This window comes from Bombina bombina, chromosome 6, assembly GCF_027579735.1.
Source record: "Bombina bombina isolate aBomBom1 chromosome 6, aBomBom1.pri, whole genome shotgun sequence".
NCBI classification, from domain to species: Eukaryota; Metazoa; Chordata; class Amphibia; order Anura; family Bombinatoridae; genus Bombina; species Bombina bombina.
This window is the reverse complement of record NC_069504.1, coordinates 82,665,768-82,689,226: the sequence shown is the minus strand read 5'-3', so window position 1 is coordinate 82,689,226 and position 23,459 is coordinate 82,665,768. Positions and strand designations below refer to the sequence as shown.

The window sequence follows — 23,459 nt, the reverse complement described above, 5'->3', positions numbered from 1 at the left end:
TATAGAACTTTCACTAACAGGTGTCATGGGATGCTCTCCCACTTCGTCTTCCCCAGACTCAGCCTCCGTGTCCGAGAAAGTCACTCTTTTATGTTCATTTGAGAATGAAGCTTGATAGTCTGTTTCTCTTTCACTATCTCTAAAGTCACTTGACCTCATCCTTCTTCTTCCTCTGTTACCTCTGCCTCTAGATCTGGTAAAGGATCTTCGTTTCTGAGTCCGCTCTTTTCTGTTCCAGACATATGCCTAGTTATTCTTATAGTCCTCTGAGTCTCTAATGTATTTGTTATGTTTCACTTTTATAATTTCAGATTTCACATCCTCTACTGTGGTCTTTAGGATCATATCCAATTCAATGTAAGTGGGATCCCTCGTATATGTATCCAGACTCACTTGTAATTCCACAATCTTGTCTCTGGTCACTGCTAATTCTTTTGTTTTATGTTTAATGATTAGCAACAGGAGCCTTACGGAACATTCCTGAAGGACATCATTCCACTCATTTACGAATTCCATATCGTTCACCTCAAAGGTCGGATATTTATTATGTCAGAAACAGTATGTGGGGCTCACCACAAGAGAAGTCAGGTCAAGAATTAGGGAACACCTTAATAATATTGAAAAGGAAAAGGATTGTTCAGCTTTGGCTTCCCATTTTATTTTTGATCATAATAAAGTTGTAAGCAGCTTTAAATGGCAGGCAATTGAGAGAGTGTCACCACCTAAGCGTGGAGGAGATAGAGAAAAGATGCTCTATCGCCGTGAGGCTTTCTGGATTTATACTTTAAAGACACGGATCCCTATGGGATACAATTCAGTGTTTGATTTAATTAATCACTGGGAATAGTTGATATCTATTTATTCAAAGTCTTATATTTAAAATCTTTAGACTATAATTACAGTTGATTGAGTGGATGGAGAAAATGTTCACTGTATTGTAAAGCATCAAAGGGGATCACGGACTAAATGTAGTTAAGTACAGAGGAATATGTTCTGACAACTAGAAGATCCACATAGCCAAAGAATAGAAAATCACTCAAACTATATGTACGGTTAAACAGTTGATAAGTGGGGTAGAGTAGGACACATACCCTAATTCAACTGAACATGATATGATAATAATAACTATTAAAATAGGAATAGGGCTATGTTAACCACTTCTCCACTAGAGGGATTAAATATATATTAAATAATGAATTGATTGTAGATAGGACCTATCAGATATAGTCTTTATGATGATTGAGATAATTTGTTTCAAAACTTTAAGCCAAAGCTATGAGCTTAGTTCAAAAATACTAATGTAAGCGGACCACAACATACAAATTACAGTCGATACCAGCAATTTGTACTATTTCAATATTAACATTTTATATGAATGTACACATACATTATAGTTGTTTGAAATAGTATTTCTCTAGTTAAAAGTGTTGTGAACTTTTTATAAAAGTAAGCCATGAGTAGAATGGTATGTTGTAGATTATATGAACCTATTGAAAAATCAGGTTGTGTCAATCCTTAAAATATGTAATAGAAATTTGATAAAATCTGAGAAGTTGATACGGAAACAAGAAAAGGTTATATTACAAACTAGAGTTAGTTTGTTTAAATTTAAAGTTAAACATATATTATGAGCTAGAACTTCCAGAGTATTAATGTCTGTTGATGGCTACTTTTCCATTGGTTTATGTTTATTCCCATTGATGTACTTAGCTAGCGCAGTATGTGTAAGAAAGGTTTTGAAATGTGTATTATCTAATCAACGGCTTACACCTGTACAGGTTTCTATTTAAAGACACCTAGACCCCATGACGGTAACTATGACTAAGGGTTAACACCTGAAACGCGTCAGTGACGTCATCGGTCCCAGGTTGCAGCCGCTACATTTTACACATAGCATTTTACTGTTTGGTAAGACTGCCGTCTTTTTTCTTGGTGTGCTAACTATCTTTTAATTACATTGCGGACAATTAAAAAGCATTATTTTATACTCATTTATTGGTGCCGGTCTGGGTTTTTTCTCCACTTGGTATTACACGTTCATTAAGGTACCTACAGGGCACATTATGAGTATATACGGGCACAGCTTGAAATCCACATAAGAGGCCAGGAAACTGGATACTTTTTTGACATTATCCGTGGTGCCCTGAGTCTGGGATAAGGTGCGGGACACAGAACGGGGATTGTTCATAGAGCAAGGAGCCAGCATTTGAAAATCAGCATGATTCGATCCATACCTTTCAAGTAAGTGAACTTTACTACAGCACATGTCAGTTGATTGTGAATGTGTTTAAACATGATCGAAGATTTGAAGGCGGCCATACGCTGTTATATGCAGCATTATTACTGAGATTTATTACTTGCATCATTACTTTTCTCAGAGTCAAACAAGTGGTTAAAGCTAATTATTGCAAATATTTGTAGATCAACTTTTTGGAGTGAGGAAATAGTCACATATATTGTAATATTAAGTGTCTGTATAAAAGCCTCTAACACTCAATTTACATTTTTTTTTAAATGATTTCAATTTACAGATTGATAATGCCAGCAGTTTTCAGAAAAAAATAAAAAGTTGGATTTATTCAACATTGAACTTATCATACAGATATGTTACCATGCGATGATATCCACTCCACAATAAATATGAAACTTATATAAAAGAACTATTTAAATATTTAAATGCAGCTAAGGATTTTAGCTAATACTGCAGATTATACATGAAAGCAAAAACCCAGATCAGTCAACTGGAATTAATAGAAATATCTAACATAAGTAAACATTTATTTTTAAATATTTTTTCCAGCAGATGGCGCAACTACATCAGCAAACACATGTATAGGACACTGGCAGTATTTTATGACCCTCAGCCAATATGTGTTTGTTTTTTTCTTGTGCAGAATTGGATTACAAGTTCATTATTGTGAAATCATTAACTAACAATAAATGCATCTTAATTATATTTTTTTAGAAGCCAGCATATTTAAAGGATGGCAAAATGTTTTTGCTGGGAAAAAAAAAAGTGACTAAAATTTTAGAAATGTGTGCAATTAACAAAGCACAAAAGATCCTGGTACAGAGGAAGTACTTTCTAATTACAATACTGTGTTGTATGACTTAGCCATAAACTTCATAAACTGATTTAAAAAAAAAAAAATTAGAACAAATAATCAGTCATAGAACATTTAAAATCTTTACTAAAACATAATCATAAAACACACTGCTGCTGTATTTACTAATTCTTGATTAGTTCAGCAAAGGGCAAATTCTAAGTAAAATTGCCCCCTGTTACATAAAAGGTTGTTTTTGGACTTTCTTAGACTGTATTGAATTCTTATCGCAGTGTTTTTTAAAAAAAACAACATATTTATGCCCTGTTTGTTTAATTGATTCAATACATTTACAGAATGTTTGTGGCTAGACAAAAAAAAACAAATAGCTGGATATATTTGAGGCTTTGCTAAAGAAACTTAACCAATGCATGATGGCTAAATTTGCTCTAAAGGTATTCCCTAAGATTAATGCATCTTGTCCAATCCACTGAGTATAATGAAAAATCCATCTGAACAGAACTTGTCAATTTTGAAAGTGATCTCTTTCACCACAATCCTAATTGGTTAAACTGATAACCAATCACAATTGCTTAAAAAAAAAAATCAGATTATTAGGCAGGAAACTCAGACAAATTCCAGTGGCCATGTTGTGTGAGGCTTTAAAGGGACAGTCAAGTCTAACATTTTATTGTTTAAAAATATAGATAATCCCTTTATTACTCATTCCCCAGTTTTGCATAACCAACACAGTTATAGTAATGAACTTTTTACCTCTGATTACCTTGTATCTAAGCATCTTCTGACAGCCCCCTGATCACATGACATTTTATTTATTATCTATTGACTTCCATTTTAGTCAATTAGTGCAGTGTCTGCCACAACCCACGGGTGTGAACACAATGTTATCTATATTGCTCACATGAACTAGCACCCCCTGTTGTGAAAAGCAAATAAAAAAAGCATGTGATAAGAGGCCGTCTGTAGTGGCTTAGAAACAGGTAGACATTTATAGGTTTAAAGGTTATAAAGTATATTAATATAACAATGTTTGTTTGTGCAAAGCTGGGGAATGGGTAGTAAAGGTGTTATCTATCTTTTTAAACAATAACTATTTTGGTGTTGACTGTGCCTTTAAATTTTTCATGCTGCAGGTTGCTCCCTGTTACAGTGGATAGATGCTGAAGCCCAAAGCACATGCTCAGTAACACTTCAATATTAGTCAATCATTTATTGCAATTAGCAGCCTGCAACACTCTCCCATTCATTTTAATGGCTTAAGTGGTATAGCCTCTGATTAACTGTATCATTCCCAGCCTTCTCTTTTTTTTTTTTTTTTAAATGCAGGAGCAGGGGACCAGCTCAGTAGTGCAGATAAACTTGTATTTAAATTAACAAAACAAAGCATTCTTTTTTATACAGACAGTTTTTTATAATTTTCAATGAATCACAGTAATGCATTAAACACATAATTCAGAATTCTCATTTCCTTTTAATGTCACACATTTTGGAGGCTTTGAAGGTAACCGGCACATTGTTTTTCTAATCATTTCTGGGATCTCTCTTCATGGGAAATTTAAAAAGGAAGCAGATGGGAGATTCACTTTACTTTAAAAACGTCTTACATGGTAGCATTGGTCTTGTTGCCATCTGATACTTCGTGATGGGTTTTTGATATGAGAAATATATGAATAACTAAAAAAACAATGCCAAGTAAGTGGGAGCTAATGCTTGTGTCCCTTTAATGAAAATGCATGATAACCACAAATATAAAATGTCAATAAAACCCGAATACATTGATAAATGATGAGCAGATTAGTCATTGGTTGTTGCAAATGACAAATACAATTGAGAAAACTTGATGCATACTTATGGATATTGTGCTAATTTAATTCTTACCATTCATTCCATCGCATTTGGAATTTCCTACATTGAAGCAGGACGTCTTCATATTGGAAGGAAGGATATTCCACCATTTATATTCATAGCCAAGGACGGGTTCCGTACCCGCAGGGCACTTCTTGCATTCTGCGGAGAGAAATGACAATGCATGACATAATGTGCAAGATTATTATTTAAAGAGAACGTAAAGTCAAAATTAAACTTAAATAGATTGGATAGAGCATGACATTTTAAACAACTTTCTAATTCAGTTCTGTTATTAATTTTGCTGAATTCTCTTGGTATCTTTTGTTAAAGAGTAAACCTAGGTGAGCTCATGAGCGTGCATGTGTCTGTAGCCTTCTGGTTGCAGTGTTTGCAAACAATGTTTATAGGAATGTTATAACATAGCTGCCATAGAATGCTACAGACATTATATGGCAGCAGAGTTTGCAAATATGTATAACATTGTTTTAAACATTCTTGCACATATTGTTGCCAGATGGCTAAGGAGACGTGCACGCTCCTGAGTTCACCTAGGATACACTTTAACAAAGGATACGAGAAATAAACAAAATTGATAATAGACGTACATTGGAAAGTTGTTTAAAATTGCATGCTCTATCTGAATCATGATAGTTTCATTTTGACTATACTGTCCCTTTAATTAAAGATGGTTAGTGCTAGATTTATATTTCCTTTTGACGACTCAGGTGAAGGTTAATTAGAGGACAACTCTCTTTTTCATGCTAACATCAGCAACCACAAGAAAAAGAATTCATGTGATGAGGATATCAAACTATCTTCAGAAAAAAAACACATTCAAAGCAAAGTAATAACTATAAATCTATATTGTGACCACCCTTAAAGGTGCCCTATTTTGTGATACCCCTAGACAGCTGCCTATTGCATATACTTCAGCCCTGGTTCTGGCAGTTCTAATTTACAGCCAGACCTGCTATATCCTTTATAAATAACACCAAAAGTGTAAATCTCACCCTAAGTATTTAAATATTCAGAGTAAGAATCTAGATAATTTCCTTTATAGATGTGCATATTATTAGCTAGGTGACATTTTATATATTGTAGTAGGAGGCTGCAAATATCTAAGGTGTATATACAAGTTAAGACATGTATGCTTTCTCTAACCAACCTAGACATTTAGTACATCATTTTTAAAGGGATATGAAACCCCAAAAAAACTTCATTATTCAGAAAAGAGCATGGGATTTTAAATAACTTTCTAATTTACTTCTTTTAGCAAATTTTCTTTGTTTTATAGGTATCTTTTGTTGAAAAGTAGGGACGAATACCCAGGAGCCTGCCCATTTTTAGAGCACTATGTTATCCATATGCAAGAGCACTATATGGCAGCACTATTTCGTGCTATATAGTGTTCCAGACACCTTCCTAGGCATCTCTTCAACAAAGAATATCATGGGAAAAAAGCATATTTGAAAATAAATTGGAGCGGTTTTTTTTTTCCATTTCATTTCATATCCCTTTAATAGTTACTATATTTTTGCTGAACAAGGATTCATTGCTTTAGTATCCAATTTATTCAGAACTCTGTGTATATAAATTGTCTTTTTTTTATTATTATTATTTTTTTTTTTACCAATTACTAGTACAGGAGATGTCATAAGGAGACAAACTACAAATAATTTAAGCCAACATTAAACAGACCACCAACCCTGCCTGCCCAGCCTGACTGGAAATCGCACTTTTTGTGCATGTGCACGAGGCAGAAACACATGCTCAAGGCTCTCCTGTAGGTGACGAGATTAATAGCCAAAAATGTCCCTTTCACGGAACATGAAATAAGAGCTGTTTTTTTTTCTGAGCTGGATTTTCACCGATCTTAGTGTGTTGGTTACTGGCATTAAGGGGTTAAATCATGATTCTATATGTTTTACTGGCAGCTAACAGGATAAAAGTACTATTCTGCATGGGCTACTGGAAGTGGCAGTTGTAGAAACTGATTAGTGGGGGCAAACTTATCTTGAATAGGCAGAGTTATGAGTGTTCAGTGGGGGAGTTAGCGTAGGTCGTCTGGGTGGAGTCACAAAGTTCCATGAGCGAAATTGGGTTTTGCAAGGGCACTTGGTGGTGTGGCTAGGTAGCCCAGGGACATGACTGGGCACGAAATAACAGAGGCAAGGAGTGGTTATTTTGTCCCTCCTCACCACAATGTGAGCACAACCTTAAAAACTGGAGAACCAGACTTGGTTACTGGTATAAAAGGGGTTAAATCCTGTTCTGCATATGATACTGACAGCTAAGGAGGTACAATGACTAATCTATATTAGTAACTGGCACAAAAAGCATTAAAGGGACAGTCTAGTCCGAAATAAACTTTCATGACTCAGATAGGGAATGTCATTTTAAACAACTTTCCAATTTACTTTTATCACAATTTTGCTTTGTTCACTTGGTATTCTTAGTTAAAAGCTAAACCTAGGTAGGCTCATATGCTAATTTATTAGACCTTGAAGGCCGCCTCTTATCTGAATGCATTTTAACATTTTATCACCACTAGAGATAACATTGAGCTCACGCACGTGGAGTTACTTAGGAGTCAGCACTGATTGGCTAAAATACAAGGCTTTTAAAAGAACTGAAAGAAGGGGACAGTCTGAAGAGGCTTAGATACAAGGTAATCACAGAGGTAAAAAGTGTATTAATATAAGTGTGTTGCTTATGCAAAACTGGTGAATGGGTAATAAAGGGATTATCTTTCTTTTTCAACAACAATTCTGCTGTAGACTGTCCCTTTAAATATATTATATGCTCTATACATGTTACTAGCAGATAAGGGTGTAGGATCATTTGTGTGTGTATTACTGGCACAAAGGAATTAAATAATTGTTCCGTGTGTGTTAAAGGAACATGAAACCCAAATTTTGTCTTTATGGTTCAGAAAGAGCATGCAATTTTAAACAACTTTCCAATTTACTTCTATTATTTAATTTGTTTCCTTCTCTTGTTTTCATTTGCTGAAAGGTTTATCTAGAAAAGCTCAGGAGCAGCAAAGAACCTAGGTTCTAGCTGCTGATTGGTGGCTGCATATATATACCGATTGTCATTGGCTAACCCATGTGTTCAGTTACAAACCAGTAGTGCAATGCTGCTCCTTCAACAAATGATACCAAAAGAATGAAGCAAATTTGATAACAGAAGTAAACTGGAAAATTGTTTAAAATTGTATGTTCTACCTAAATCATGAAAGAACATTTTTGGGTTTCATGTCCCTTTAATGACAATAAAAGGAGAACATTACAGACCTGTGTGTTTTACTGGCAGCTAAGGGTTAAAAGGACAGTCAACACAAATATTGTTAATGTTTAAAAATATAGATAACACCTTTATTACCCATGCCCCAGCCTTGCACAACCAACATTGTCAGAAGATGTTTAGAAACAAGGTAATAAGTATATTATAATAATAACAACTAGTATTTATATAGCGCATTTCTGCCAGTGGGACTCGCAGAATTAACCAAATCGGCAGCTGAATAGTAATAGTTGTAATTATTACCCAATTTAATGGTACTCATTTTATCGAACTCATAAGGATGAAGGGCTGAGTCAGCCCTGCTGGGATTTGAACCTGTGACCTTGGATCTTTTACACAGGTTTTTTTATAGTCAGGGTATTTACCAACTGAGCTACCTCACCATGTTTTCTGTGGGATTATCTATCTTTTAAAACAATAAAACATTTTGAGTTGACTGTTCCTTTAAGTAAAATCACTGGTACATGGGTTAGAGGGGTTCGATCATTGCTCTGTGTATAGTATTGGTAACTAAAAGTGGGTAAACAACTGACCTATGAGTGTAGATAGCGCAAAGTAGGTAAATGATTGTTCTCTGTATTACTGGCAGCTAAGAGGAAAACACTGCTCAGATTTGAGAACTTTGTGTGGTAGTTGTGGAAGACCCTGGTATGACATTGAGGCAGAGCACAGAGTGGGATTTGGGGGAGAGGCCACTGAACGTACCAGCCTTGGTCTTTTTGCAATCAAGCAAGACAAAATAATGTCACACTGCCACTATTAGTAAAATGCAAAAAAAAGTGTCTTTATTGAGGGTAACAACCCATTGAAAATGGCTACTTTTTAGGCTTTTTTTTTTACAAATATTGGTGCTGTTCGATTTTTGTGTATTGGTTATTAGAGCAGAGTTCCATTAGTAAAAAGCAAACAGCATGGAAGACTAAAATAGACAATAGAGATGCTGTGCTCAATAAAGACCCATGTTGAAAGGTATGAATAAATATATTTCCCTATCCAATAAACCCCAGCCTTACCCTGCATTCCATCAGAGAAAGTTCCTGGAGGGCAAGGTGAGCAGGCTAAAGTCCCATTACTGTAAAATCCTGGGTTACATGGAGGACATTCTTCTTTCTTCCCAGACTGAGGAAGCTTCATTGACTTGGGAAGATCCTCTTTGCATATCTTTGGTTCTATCCATTTATACATGATCTGAGTCTAAAAGAAAAACAAAACAATTATTTTTAGTTATAAGATTATTCACCATTTGTATAATTTTTATGACCTATCATTAATTCTGATGTTAGGTCCATAAGCTATCAAGACCTTGCATGCTTCTTCTTCAGACAATGACTCCTGTAAGCAGGCACGTTTTTAGAGGCAGGCAAACCGGGCAGCTGTCTGGGGCGCCAGAGGCACTCAGGGTAGGGCTCTAAATACATCTTCATAAATTCTCCTAGGCCGCATCTGTAAAACTACAACTCCCAGTGGGCCACACCCTGGAGAGCAGAGGTACTAGGGAGGAAGTGGGTAGATCAATCCACTGTGCTGCTGCCTCATTCCTCTGTGTTGTGTTTGCAAATGTTTGATATCCATGAGAGCAGAGTATTTTTGCGCATTTTTTTAAAAGGTTAAACAATAAAGACAATTTTTCATAACCTTCTTTGCTCATATTTACCAAGGGTGCCAATATTAGTGGAGGGCACTGTATATATAAATATTCCCACCCTACCTATCTCACTGTTTTCTCTCGCAAACTAAAAGGTGGCTAAGTTGTAACAAAATACTCAAAATACTTATGGCTAGATTACAAATTTGCCCGTTTACGGGCACACGATTTATAACCAGCCATTATCAGTGGCTGGTTAATGCTAACGGCAATTAGCCTCCAAAAATTAACCAGAGATCAGATCTCTGGTTAATTTTCAAAATGTCCCCCAATTGCGCCCAAATTTAATTTAGGGTTAGTTTTAAAACATAAATAAATAAAATAACTGCATGAAGCAGTTTTTAGGGCTGGAAGTGAGGTGATGTAGGGTGTAAAAAAAAATGGCACTGAAAAGTGCCTTTACGTTGAGGTCTATAGGGACTGTGTTTCCTGTAATATATATTCATATACATATATATTTACACTTTGCTGCTCATTGCTGCACGACATACCCCCTTCACTGTGCTAGGTTCTCTGCCGTGTAAGACAGCATCAGAACGAGGCTCCCATTATGGAAGTGCTTTACTTGGACAAAAGGTAATCAGTGGTGTACCCCAGGGATCAATACTGGGCCCTGTTCTTTTAAATATTTTTATTAATGACTTGAAGCAAGGATTAAATAGTAACATCTCTATTTTTGCAGATGATACAAAGTTGTGTAAGGTCATTAGGTCAGTGAAAGATGAAATTGCTTCACAAGGCAATTAATAAAAATTAGAAGAATGTGCACGTAAATGGATTTAATACTGGAAAATTTAAGATTATACATTTTGGAAGTAAAAATAACTAGGCAACCTACTATTTAAAAGGGACTAGAATTAGCAAAAAACATAATTTATGTAAGAGTTAATTTCTTTCATATTTGCAAGAGTCCATGAGCTAGTGACGTATGGGATATACAATCCTACCAGGAGGGGCAAAGTTTCCCAAACCTCAAAATGCCTATAAATACACCCCTCACCACACCCACAATTCAGTTTAACGAATAGCCAAGTAGTGGGGTGATAGAAAAAGGAGTAGAAAGCCTCATAAAAAGGAACTGGAAATATAATTGTGCTTTATACAAAAAATCATAACCACCATAAAAAGGGTGGGTCTCATGGACTTTCGCCAATATGAAAGAAATTAATTTATCAGGTAAGTTCTTACATAAATTATGTTTTCTTTCATGTAATTGGCAAGAGTCCATGAGCTAGTGACGTATGGGATAGTAATACCCAAGATGTGGAACTCCACAGAAGAGTCACTAGAGAGGGAGGGATAAAAATAAAAACAGCCATTTTCTGCTGAAAAAAATTAAATCCACACCCAAAAGAATACGTTTGATTTGTGTGAGATTCAAAATTTTCAGATCCAGAACTGGCTTGAATGAATTCTTTCTTTGGGACAATGAATAGATTTTAATAAAACCCCAAACCCTGTTCCTTAATGGAACTGGTTTTATTACCCCTGAAACTCTAGATCTGAAACACACTTCAGAAAAACCTGAACCTTCACTGGATTTGTTGGGACACGTGAGAGAAAGAATCTTCTTACAAGAGGTCTTACTCTGAATCCAATTAAATACCCTTGAGAGACAAAACTCTGAATCCATAGATTTTGGACAAAATCTGCCGAAACGTTTTGGAAAAAAGTTTAATCTGCCCTCACCAGCTGAGCTGGAATGAAGCCTGCACCTTCATGCAGACTTGGGGACTGGATTTGGTTTCTTAAACAGCTTGGACCAAATAAATTGTTACCTTGGAAAGAAAGAGATAGTAATCAAATATCTGAGCCACAAAGCCCTAACATCAATTTTGATGATATAAAAAAATGTTATCACAGATAAAATGACTAGCATGTTGAAGCAAGTGAACAATGCTAGACAATCAGGATCTGTTTCCTGTTGTGCTAAGCTTTCCAACCAAAAAGTTGATGCAGCTACAACATCAGCCATAGAAATGGCAGGCCTGAGAAGATAGCCATAATATAAATAAGTTTCCTTAGATAAGAATCAAGTTTCCTATCTAAAGGATCCTTAAAGGAAGTACTATCTTCCATAGGGATAGTAGCACGTTAGGTAAGAGCAGAAATAGCCCTATCAACTTTGGGGATTTTTTCCAAAACTCCAATTTAACTGTTGGCAAAGGCTACAACTTTTAAAACCTAGAAGAAGGAAAAAGAAGTACCAGGCCTATTCCATTCCTTTGAAATCATATCAGAAACAACATCAGGAACTGGAAAAAACCTCTGGAGTAACCACAGAAGGTTTATAAACAGAAATTAAACATTTACTAGTTTAAGTATCAAGAGGACTAGTTTCCTCAATATCCAAAGTAATCAACACCTCTTTAACAAGGAACGATTATACTCCATCTTAAAGAGAAAAGTAGATTTGTTAGTGTCAATATCTGAGGTAGTATCTTCTGAATCAGATAGATCCTCATCAGAGGAGGATAATACAGTATGTTCTCAGTCATTTGAAATTTCATCAACTTCTTGAGAAGTTTTAAAAGACCTTTTACGTTTATTTGAAGGGGAAATAGCAGACAAAGTCTTCTAAATTGCAATAAAATCTTTTATATTCACAGGGATATCATGTACATTAGATGTTGTAGGAACAACAGGCATTGTACTAGTACTGATGGATACACTCTCTGTATGTAAAAGTTTATCAGTACAACTGTTACATACCACAGCTGGAGATATAATCTCCACTAACTTACAACAGATACACTTATCTTTGGTTGAACTGTTATCAGGCAGCAGGGTTCCAACAGTGGTTTCTGAGACAGGATCAGATTGAGACATCTTGTAAATGTTAGAGAAAAAAACAACATATAAAGCAAAATTATCAATTTCCTTATATGGCAGTTTCAGGAATGGAAAAAAATGCAAAAAGGATAGCCCTCTGAGCATAGAAAAAAAAGCAAGAGGCATAAAGGAAGTGAGGTTAAAATAATTAAATTATTTGTCGCCAAGTATGACGCACAACGCAAAATTACATTTTTTGGCACTAACAACATCCGGAAATGACCCAACTTGCGTCATGGTTGACGCAACCTTGTGCAAGGAAACCTAGCGTCAACGAAGACGCCGGTAATTACGAAACCGAACGTACCTTCGTGGCAAAAAAATTATCGCACCAAGAATGACACAATAAATATCAGCATTTTGCAACCTCGCGAGCCAATTTTGCCTGCTAAACTTAAATAAAAATAGTAAATTTAAAGAAATAAAGACTATACCCCAGGTAAGAAAAAATAACTTCCTAAAAATGTTTTTCCCCGATTTTGAAACTGATAGTCTGCAAACGGAAATATACATAAACCTGACTCATGGCAAATATAAGTACAATACATATATTTATAATAAAACATAAAGTGCCAAACCATAGCTGAGAGTGTCTTAAGTAATGAAAACATACTTACCGAAAGACACCCATCCACATATAGCAGATAGCCAAACCAGTACTGAAATAGTAACAGTAGAGGTAATGGAATATGAGAGTATATCGTCGATTTGAAAAGGGAGGTAGGAGATGAATCTCTATACAGATAACAGAGAACAATTTGAAAAGATTTCCCAAGAGGAAAACCATAAAATCAATAGGCAATACTCTCTTCACATCTCTCTGACAATCACTGTACTCTGAGAGGAATCAGGCTTCAAAATGCTGAGAAGCGCATATCACAGAAGAAAATCAAGCACAAACTTACTTCACCACCTCCATAGGGAGGCAAAGTTTGTAAAACTGAATTGTGGGTGTGGTGAGGGGTGTATTTATAGGCATTTTGAGGTTTGGGAAACTTTGCCCCTCCTGGTAGGATTGTATATCCCATACGTCACTAGCTCATGGACTCTTGCCAATTACATGAAAGAAATGAGGAAAGGGATTTAGAAGTACTTTTAGATAACAAGCTAAAGATGGGTGCACAATGCAGGGTAGTGGCTTCTAAGGCTAATAAGATACTAGCATGTATTAAAAGAGACATTGCTGCAACGGAGGAAATCATAATTTTGTCACTCTACAAATCCCTCATAAGACCTCACCTTGAGTATGGAGTGCAGTTCTGGGGACCAATCTCAAAAAAGACATTGCAGAAAAAGTTCAGAGAAGGTCCACAAAGCTAATAAGGGGAATGGAGAATTTAGGCTATAAAGAGAGGTTAGCCAAACTGGGCCTGTTTTCTCTAGATAAAAGACGCTTGACAGGTGACATGATTACTTTATATAAATATATTCAAGGCCCATATACAGAGATGGCGGAAGCTCTTTTTATTCCAAGAAAATAGTGTGTGACAAGAGGTCACAATTTAGGGTTGGAGGAAAGGAGACTTAATCCCCGGCAATGTAGATTTTTTTCAATGTAAGAGCAATCAAATTCTAGAACTCATTACCCAAGGAGGTAGTAAATGCCAATAACTTAGCTATATTTAAAAATGGTTTAGATACATTTCTGGCTAGAAACAGAATTCAGGGATAATATTGCTTGTGTTAAATGGGTCACCTTTTTAATGTGATTAATTTAAGTTCAACTGGAGCTTTTATTGTAAACTAAGGGCTGATGCTGAACTTTTGATCGTTACAACCCCCTAAAAAGAAACTTACCTACTTAACACTACTTGAACTAATAACAAAGATACAGACAACAGAGAGCTGGGTTTTAAGACCATGTGAAATGGTCACATTTATTTAACCTTAAATAAATAACTTGACTTCAACAGAAGTCGTAACTGAACTTTTGACCTGTGGCGGCATTCGAGGCCTAATACTAATATAACAGCTCCATATGACTAGAGGTCGTGGCCCAGATGTTATGGAATTGGAAAAATTCGCCAAGGGGGGCCGCAAAATGTGGCTCCACCCAATTCCTTCTAGGAGGCGCAGACGTCCTAAGGGATCTTCAGCCAGCAGACCCGCGGGGCAGGGGGCCCCAGGTCACGACCTGAGGGCATCTCCCCCGCCCATTAGCCCAACTGTCACCCCTACAGACTCTGCCCTGAGATGTTTAAGGCCACGACCTCCCTCCACTAGGAGATACAATTTTGCCTCTGCTTCAACCTATAAAGCACTGGTGGAACAAAGCCTTGCAGCAATAACCTCCAGGAAGCGGCTAAAGTTACCGCTAAGGGCTTACGTTGATTAGGCCAACTAACCCTATCCCCGCCTTAGACCTGCTAAAGAGCCAGCAACCATAAGGAAGCCATATGCCTGAATGACGCCACTACTCGTTATAATATAACCATAAACACAGGGGTTGGGAGGGTGGGAAACTTTCTCCTTGAAAATCCCAGGCAGAAGAGGCAGGAATATTCCAGAACCTTCCTTATAACCTGGTAAGACTGGGACCTCCCCTAACTTTGCAACATTGTTGCTACTTACACTACACTGGGATTTTCACTACCCTGTCATGCTCAGGCCCTTAACTCCATTACAGGAGACTTTGCTACCTTACATTCCCCAAAGATTTGTATGGACCTGTTACTATGTTACCATGTTACTTGTAAGCAACATTCTCATTTCAAAATTCAGTAACAAGTTACCTTTCCTTCACTATCGCATGGCGTGTGTATTTGGAAGAAATCCTTGCTCGTGCAAGGTAAGCGGTCATTGCATCTGTCAGATCCTTCATCTGAAAAGACAAAATAAATAGCATAAAGACACAGCACTAAACCTATGAAACAACTATTTGTTCTTCATAGCAGAACATACAAACAGTAACTATGGGGTCAATTTATCAAGGCCTGAATATGATCGGGTTGATTGACACCCCCTGCTAGCGGGCGATTGGCCGCAAATCTGCAAGATTTTACAAGAGTTTACAAGAACTGCTGGTGCAATGATAAAATGCATTTATCAATGTGCAGCGGACATGATACGCTACATCGTATCATGTCCGCTCGCACTATAATAAATTGACCCCTATATATGTTCCAGAAATTAGATTTTGATCACCATGTTTGGAAGTTATTTGGTCTCTTTAAATAACAAAAGATGAATTCTACTAAAAAGCAGATTACTAAACAAAACTGAGATAGGATTTCTTAAAAAAACATAATTTATGTAAGAACTTACCTGATAAATTCATTTCTTTCATATTAGCAAGAGTCCATGAGCTAGTGACATATGGGATATACATTCCTACCAGGAGGGGCAAAGTTTCCCAAACCTCAAAATGCCTATAAATACACCCCTCACCACACCCACAAATCAGTTTAACGAATAGCCAAGAAGTGGGGTGATAAGACAAAAGTGCGAAAGCATAAAAAACAAGGAATTGGAATAATTGTGCTTTATACAAAAAAATCATAACCACCACAAAAAAACATAATTTATGTAAGAACTTACCTGATAAATTAATTTCTTTCATATTAGCAAGAGTCCATGAGCTAGTGACGAATGGGATATACATTCCCACCAGGAGGGGCAAAGTTTCCCAAACTTCAAAATGCCTATAAATACACCCCTCACCACACCCACAAATCAGTTTAACGAATAGCCAAGAAGTGGGGTGATAAGAAAAAAGTGCGAAAGCATAAAAAATAAGGAATTGGAATAATTGTATATATACAAAAAAATCATAACCACCACAAAAAAGGGTGGGCCTCATGGACTCTTGCTAATATGAAAGAAATGAATTTATCAGGTAAGTTCTTACATAAATTATGTTTTCTTTCATGTAATTAGCAAGAGTCCATGAGCTAGTGACGTATGGGATAATGACTACCCAAGATGTGGATCTTTACACGCAAGAGTCACTAGAGAGGGAGGGATAAAATAAAGACAGCCAATTCCGCTGAAAAATAATCCACACCCAAAATAAAGTTTAAATGAAAAAAACTGAAATTATAAGCAGAAGATTCAAACTGAAACAGCTGCCTGAAGTACTTTTCTACCAAAAACAGCTTCAGAAGAAGAAAACACATCAAAATGGTAGAATTTAGTAAAAGTATGCAAAGAAGACCAAGTTGCTGCTTTGCAAATCTGATCAAGCGAAGCTTCATTCCTAAACGCCCAGGAAGTAGAAACTGACCTAGTAGAATGAGCTGTAATCCTTTGAGGCGGAGTTTTACCCGACTCGACATAAGCATGATGAATTAAAGATTTCAACCAAGATGCCAAAGAAATGGCAGAGGCCTTCTGACCTTTCCTAGAACCGGAAAAGATAACAAATAGACTAGAAGTCTTTCGGAAATTCTTAGTAGCTTCAACATAATATTTCAAAGCTCTAACTACATCCAAAGAATGCAATGATCTCTCCTTAGAATTCTTAGGATTAGGACACAATGAAGGAACCACAACTTCTCTACTAATGTTGTTAGAATTCACAACCTTAGGTAAAAATTTAAAAGTTCGCAACACCGCCTTATCCTGATGAAAAATCAGAAAAGGAGACTCACAAGAAAGAGTAGATAATTCAGAAACTCGTCTGGCAGAAGAGATGGCCAAAAGGAACAAAACTTTCCAAGAAAGTAATTTGATGTCCAACGAATGCATAGGTTCAAACGGAGGAGCTTGAAGAGCCCCCAGAACCAAATTCAAACTCCAAGGAGGAGAAATTGACTTAATAACAGGTTTTATACGAACCAAAGCTTGTACAAAACAATGAATATCAGGAAGATTAGCAATCTTTCTGTGAAAAAGAACAGAAAGAGCAGAGATTTGTCCTTTCAAGGAACTTGCAGACAAACCTTTATCCAAACCATCCTGAAGAAACTGTAAAATTCTCGGAATTCTAAAAGAATGCCAGGAAAAATGATGAGAAAGACACCAAGAAATATAAGTCTTCCCTAGATACAGATTTACGAGCCTGTAACATAGTATTAATCACAGAGTCAGAGAAACCTCTTTGACTAAGAATCAAGCGTTCAATCTCCATACCTTTAAATTTAAGGATTTGAGATCCTGATGGAAAAAAGGACCTTGCGACAAAAGGTCTGGTCTTAACGGAAGAGTCCACGGTTGGCAAGAGGCCATCCGGACAAGATCCGCATACCAAAACCTGTGAGGCCATGCTGGAGCTACCAGCAGAACAAACGAGCATTCCTTCAGAATCTTGGAGATTACTCTTGGAAGAAGAACTAGAGGCGGAAAGATATAGGCAGGATGATACTTCCAAGGAAGTGACAATGCATCCACTGCTTCCGCTTGAGGATCCCTGGATCTGGACAGATACTTGGGAAGTTTCTTGTTTTGATGAGAGGCCATCAGATCTATTTCTGGAAGTCCCCACATTTGAACAATCTGAAGAAATACCTCTGGGTGAAGAGACCATTCGCCTGGATGTAACGTTTGGCGGCTGAGATAATCTGCTTCCCAATTGTCTATACCTGGGATATGAACCGCAGAAACTAGACAGGAGCTGGATTCCGCCCATACCAGAATTCGAGATACTTCCTTCATAGCCAGAGGACTGTGAGTCCCTCCTTGATGATTGATGTATGCCACAGTTGTGACATTGTCTGTCTGAAAACAAATGAACGATTCTCTCTTTAGAAGAGGCCATGACTGAAGAGCTCTGAAAATTGCACGGAGTTCCAAAATATTGATCGGTAATCTCACCTCCTGAGATTCCCAAACCCCTTGTGCTGTCAGAGACCCCCAAACAGCTCCCCAACCTGTCAGACTTGCATCTGTTGAAATTACAGTCCAGGTCGGAAGAACAAAAGAAGCCCCCTGAATTAAACGATGGTGATCTGTCCACCACATCAGAGAGTGTCGTACAATCGGTGTTAAAGATATTAATTGAGATATCTTTGTGTAATCCCTGCACCACTGGTTCAGGATACAGAGCTGAAGAGGTCGCATGTGAAAACGAGCAAAGGGGATCGCGTCCGATGCTGCAGTCATAAGACCTAGAATTTCCATGCATAAAGCTAACGAAGGGAATGATTGTGACTGAAGGTTTCGACAAGCTGATATCAATTTTAGACGTCTCTTGAATCTGAATCTATCTGGAAACCTAAAAAGGTTACCCTTGTCTGAGGAATCAATGAACTTTTTGGTAAATTGATCCTCCAACCATGATCTTGAAGAAACAACACAAGTCGATTCATATGAGATTCTGCTAAATGTGAAGACTGAGCAAGTACCAAGATATCGTCCAAATAAGGAAATACCACAATACCCTGTTCTCTGATTACAGACAGAAGGGCACCGAGAACCTTTGTACAAATTCTTGGAGCTGTAGCTAGGCCAAACGGTAGAGCCACAAACTGGTAATGCTTGTCTAGGAAAGAGAATCTCAGAAACTGAAAGTGATCTGGATGAATCGGAATATGCAGATATGCATCCTGTAAATCTACTGTGGACATATAATGCTCTTGCTGAACAAAAGGCAGGATAGTCCTTACAGTTACCATTTTGAATGTTGGTATCCTTACATAACGATTCAATATTTTTAGATCCAGAACTGGTCTGAAGGAATTCTCCTTCTTTGGTACAATGAAGAGATTTGAATAAAACCCCAGCCCCTGTTCCAGAACTGGAACTGGCATAATTACTCCAGCCAACTCTAGATCTGAAACACATTTCAGAAATGCTTGAGCCTTCGCTAGGTTTACTGGGACACGGGAAAGAAAAAATCTCTTTGCAGGAGGCCTTATCTTGAAGCCAATTATGTACCCTTCTGAAACAATGTTCTGAATCCAGAGATTGTGAACGGAATTGAACCAAATTTCTTTGAAAAAACATAATCTGCCCCCTACCAGCTGAGCTGGAATGAGGGCCGCACCTTCATGTGGACTTGGGAGCTGGCTTTGGTTTTCTAAAAGGCTTGGATTTATTCCAGACTGGAGATGGTTTCCAAACTGATACCGCTCCTGAGGATGAAAGATCAGGCTTTTGTTCCTTGTTGTGACGAAAGGAACGAAAACGATTATTAGACCTAAATTTACCTTTAGATTTTTTATCCTGTGGTAAAAAAGTTCCTTTCCCTCCAGTAACAGTTGAGATAATAGAATCCAACTGAGAACCAAATAATTTATTACCCTGGAAAGAAAGGGAAAGCAGAGTAGACTTAGAAGACATATCAGCATTCCAAGTTTTAAGCCATAAAGCTCTTCTAGCTAAAATAGCTAGAGACATATACCTGACATCAACTCTAATGATATCAAAGATGGCATCACAAATAAAATTATTAGCATGTTGTAGAAGAATAATAATGCTATGAGAATTATGATCTGTTACTTGTTGCGCTAAAGCTTCTAACCAAAAAGTTGAAGCTGCAGCAACATCCGCTAAAGATATAGCAGGTCTAAGAAGATTACCTGAACACAAGTAAGCTTTTCTTAGAAAGGATTCAATTTTCCTATCTAAAGGATCCTTAAAGGAAGTACCATCTGCCGTAGGAATAGTAGTACGCTTAGCAAGAGTAGAGACAGCCCCATCAACCTTAGGGATTTTGTCCCAAAATTCTAATCTGTCAGATGGCACAGGATATAATTGCTTAAAACGTTTAGAAGGAGTAAAAGAATTACCCAAATTATTCCATTCCCTGGAAATTACTTCAGAAATAGCACCAGGGACAGGAAAAACTTCTGGAATAACTACAGGAGATTTAAAAACCTTATCTAAACGTTTAGATTTAGTATCAAGAGGACTAGAATCCTCAATTTCTAATGCAATTAGGACTTCTTTAAGTAAAGAACAAATAAATTCCATTTTAAATAAATATGAAGATTTATCAGCATCAACCTCTGAGACAGAATCCTCTGAATCAGAAGAACCAATATCAGTATCAGAATGATGATGTTCATTTAAAAATTCATCTGAAAAATGAGAAGTTTTAAAAGACTTTTTACGTTTACTAGAAGGAGGAATAACAGACATAGCCTTCTTAATGGACTTAGAAACAAAATCTCTTATGTTATCAGGAACACTCTGAATATTAGATGTTGACGGAACAGCAACAGGTAATGTAACAGTACTAAAAGAAATATTATCTGCATTAGCAAGTTTGTCATGACAAACAGTACAAACAACAGCTGGAAGAACAGATACCAAAAGTTTACAGCAGATACACTTAGCTTTGGTAGCTCCAGCACCAGGCAGCGATTTTCCAGAAGTATCTTCTGACTCAGCTTCAACGTGGGACATCTTGCAATATGTAATAGAAAAAACAACATATAAAGCAAAATTGATCAAATTCCTTAAATGACAGTTTCAGGAATGGGAAAAATGCCAGTGAATAAGCTTCTAGCAACCAGAAGCACAAAATAATGAGACTTAAATAATGTGGAGACAATAGTGACGCCCATATTTTTTTAGCGCCAAAAAAGACGCCCACATTATTTGGCGCCTAAATGCTTTTGGCGCCAAAAATGACGCCACATCCGGAACGCCGACACTTTTGGCGCAAAAGAACGTCAAAAATGACGCAACTTCTGGCGACACGTATGACGCCGGAAACAGAAAAAAAAAATTGCGCCAAAAAAGTCAGCGCCAAGAATGACGCAATAAAATGAAGCATTTTCAGCCCCCGCGAGCCTAACAGCCCACAGGAAAAAGTCAATTTTTTAAGGTAAGAAAAAATGATTTATTCATATGCATTATCCCAAATATGAAACTGACTGTCTGAAATAAGGAACGTTGAACATCCTGAGTCAAGGCAAATAAATGTTTGAATACATATATTTAGAACTTTATATAAAAGTGCCCAACCATAGCTTAGAGTGTCACAGAAAATAAGACTTACTTACCCCAGGACACTCATCTACATGTAGTAGAAAGCCAAACCAGTACTGAAACGAGAATCAGTAGAGGAAATGGTATATATAAGAGTATATCGTCGATCTGAAAAGGGAGGTAAGAGATGAATCTCTACGACCGATAACAGAGAACCTATGAAATAGACCCCGTAGAAGGAGATCACTGCATTCAAATAGGCAATACTCTCCTCACATCCCTCTGACATTCACTGCACGCTGAGAGGAAAACCGGGCTCCAACCTGCTGCGGAGCGCATATCAACGTAGAATCTAGCACAAACTTACTTCACCACCTCCATAGGAGGCAAAGTTTGTAAAACTGATTTGTGGGTGTGGTGAGGAGTGTATTTATAGGCATTTTGAGGTTTGGGAAACTTTGCCCCTCCTGGTAGGAATGTATATCCCATACGTCACTAGCTCATGGACTCTTGCTATTTACATGAAAGAAAAGGGTGGGCCTCATGGACTCTTGCGAATATGAAAGAAATGAATTTATCAGGTAAGTTCTTACATAAATTATGTTTTTTTTCATGTAATTAGCAAGAGTCCATGAGCTAGTGACGTATGGGATAATGACTACCCAAGATGTGGATCTTCCACGCAGGAGTCACTAGAGAGGGAGGGATAAAATAAAGACAGCCAATTCCGCTGAAAAATAATCCACACCCAAAATAAAGTTTAAATCTTATAATGAAGAAAACTGAAATTATAAGCAGAAGAATCAAACTGAAACAGCTGCCTGAAGTATTTTTCTACCAAAAACTGCTTCAGAAGAAGAATACACATCAAAATGGTAGAATTTAGTAAAAGTATGCAAAGAAGACCAAGTTGCTGCTTTGCAAATCTGATCAATCGAAGCTTCATTCCTAAACGCCCAGGAAGTAGAAACTGACCTAGTAGAATGAGCTGTAATCCTTTGAGGCGGAGATTTACCCGACTCGACATAAGCATGATGAATTAAAGATTTCAACCAAGATGCCAAAGAAATGGCAGAGGCCTTCTGACCTTTCCTAGAACCGGAAAAGATAACAAATAGACTAGAAGTCTTTCGGAAATTCTTAGTAGCTTCAACATAATATTTCAAAGCTCTAACTACATCCAAAGAATGCAATGATCTCTCCTTAGAATTCTTAGGATTAGGACATAATAAAGGAACCACAATTTCTCTACTAATGTTGTTAGAATTCACAACCTTAGGTAAAAATTTAAAAGAAGTTCGCAACACCGCCTTATCCTGATGGAAAATCAGAAAAGGAGATTCACATGAAAGAGCAGATAATTCAGAAACTCTTCTAGCAGAAGAGATGGCCAAAAGAAAACAAAACTTTCCAAGAAAGTAATTTAATGTCCAGTGAATGCATAGGTTCAAACGGAAGAGCTTGAAGAGCCCCCAGAACCAAATTCAAACTCCAAGGAGGAGAAATTGACTTAATAACAGGTTTTATACGAACCAAAGCTTGTACAAAACAATGAATATCAGGAAGAATAGCAAACCTTCTGTGAAAAAGAACAGAAAGAGCAGAGATTTGTCCTTTCAAGGAACTTGCAGACAAACCTTTATCCAAACCATCCTGAAGAAACTGAAAAATTCTCGGAATTCTAAAAGAATGCCAGGAAAAATGATGAGAAAGACACCAAGAAATGTAAGTCTTCCAGACTCGATAATATATCTTCCTAGATACAGATCTACAAGCCTGTAACATAGTATTAATCACAGAGTCAGAGAAACCTCTTTGACTAAGAATCAAGCGTTCAATCTCCATACCTTTAAATTTAAGGATTTGAGATCCTGATGGTAAAAAAGGACCTTGTGACAGAAGGTCTGGTCTTAACGGAAGAGTCCACGGTTGGCAAGAAGCCATGCGGA

General features: G+C 37.1%; 1 protein-coding gene across 1 annotated transcript in view; it reads right to left on the bottom strand.

The window, feature by feature from the left end:
- Positions 1 to 23,459, bottom strand: part of ELAPOR2 (endosome-lysosome associated apoptosis and autophagy regulator family member 2) — a 220,486-nt gene that overhangs the window by 70,101 nt on the left and 126,926 nt on the right. The window contains exons 8-10 of the mRNA XM_053716505.1: positions 15,429 to 15,517; positions 9,233 to 9,413; positions 4,944 to 5,072 (exon numbers count right to left, since the gene is read on the bottom strand). Of these exons, the coding sequence (XP_053572480.1) occupies positions 4,944 to 5,072; positions 9,233 to 9,413; positions 15,429 to 15,517 (399 nt within the window). The remainder of the gene's footprint in view (positions 1 to 4,943; positions 5,073 to 9,232; positions 9,414 to 15,428; positions 15,518 to 23,459) is intronic.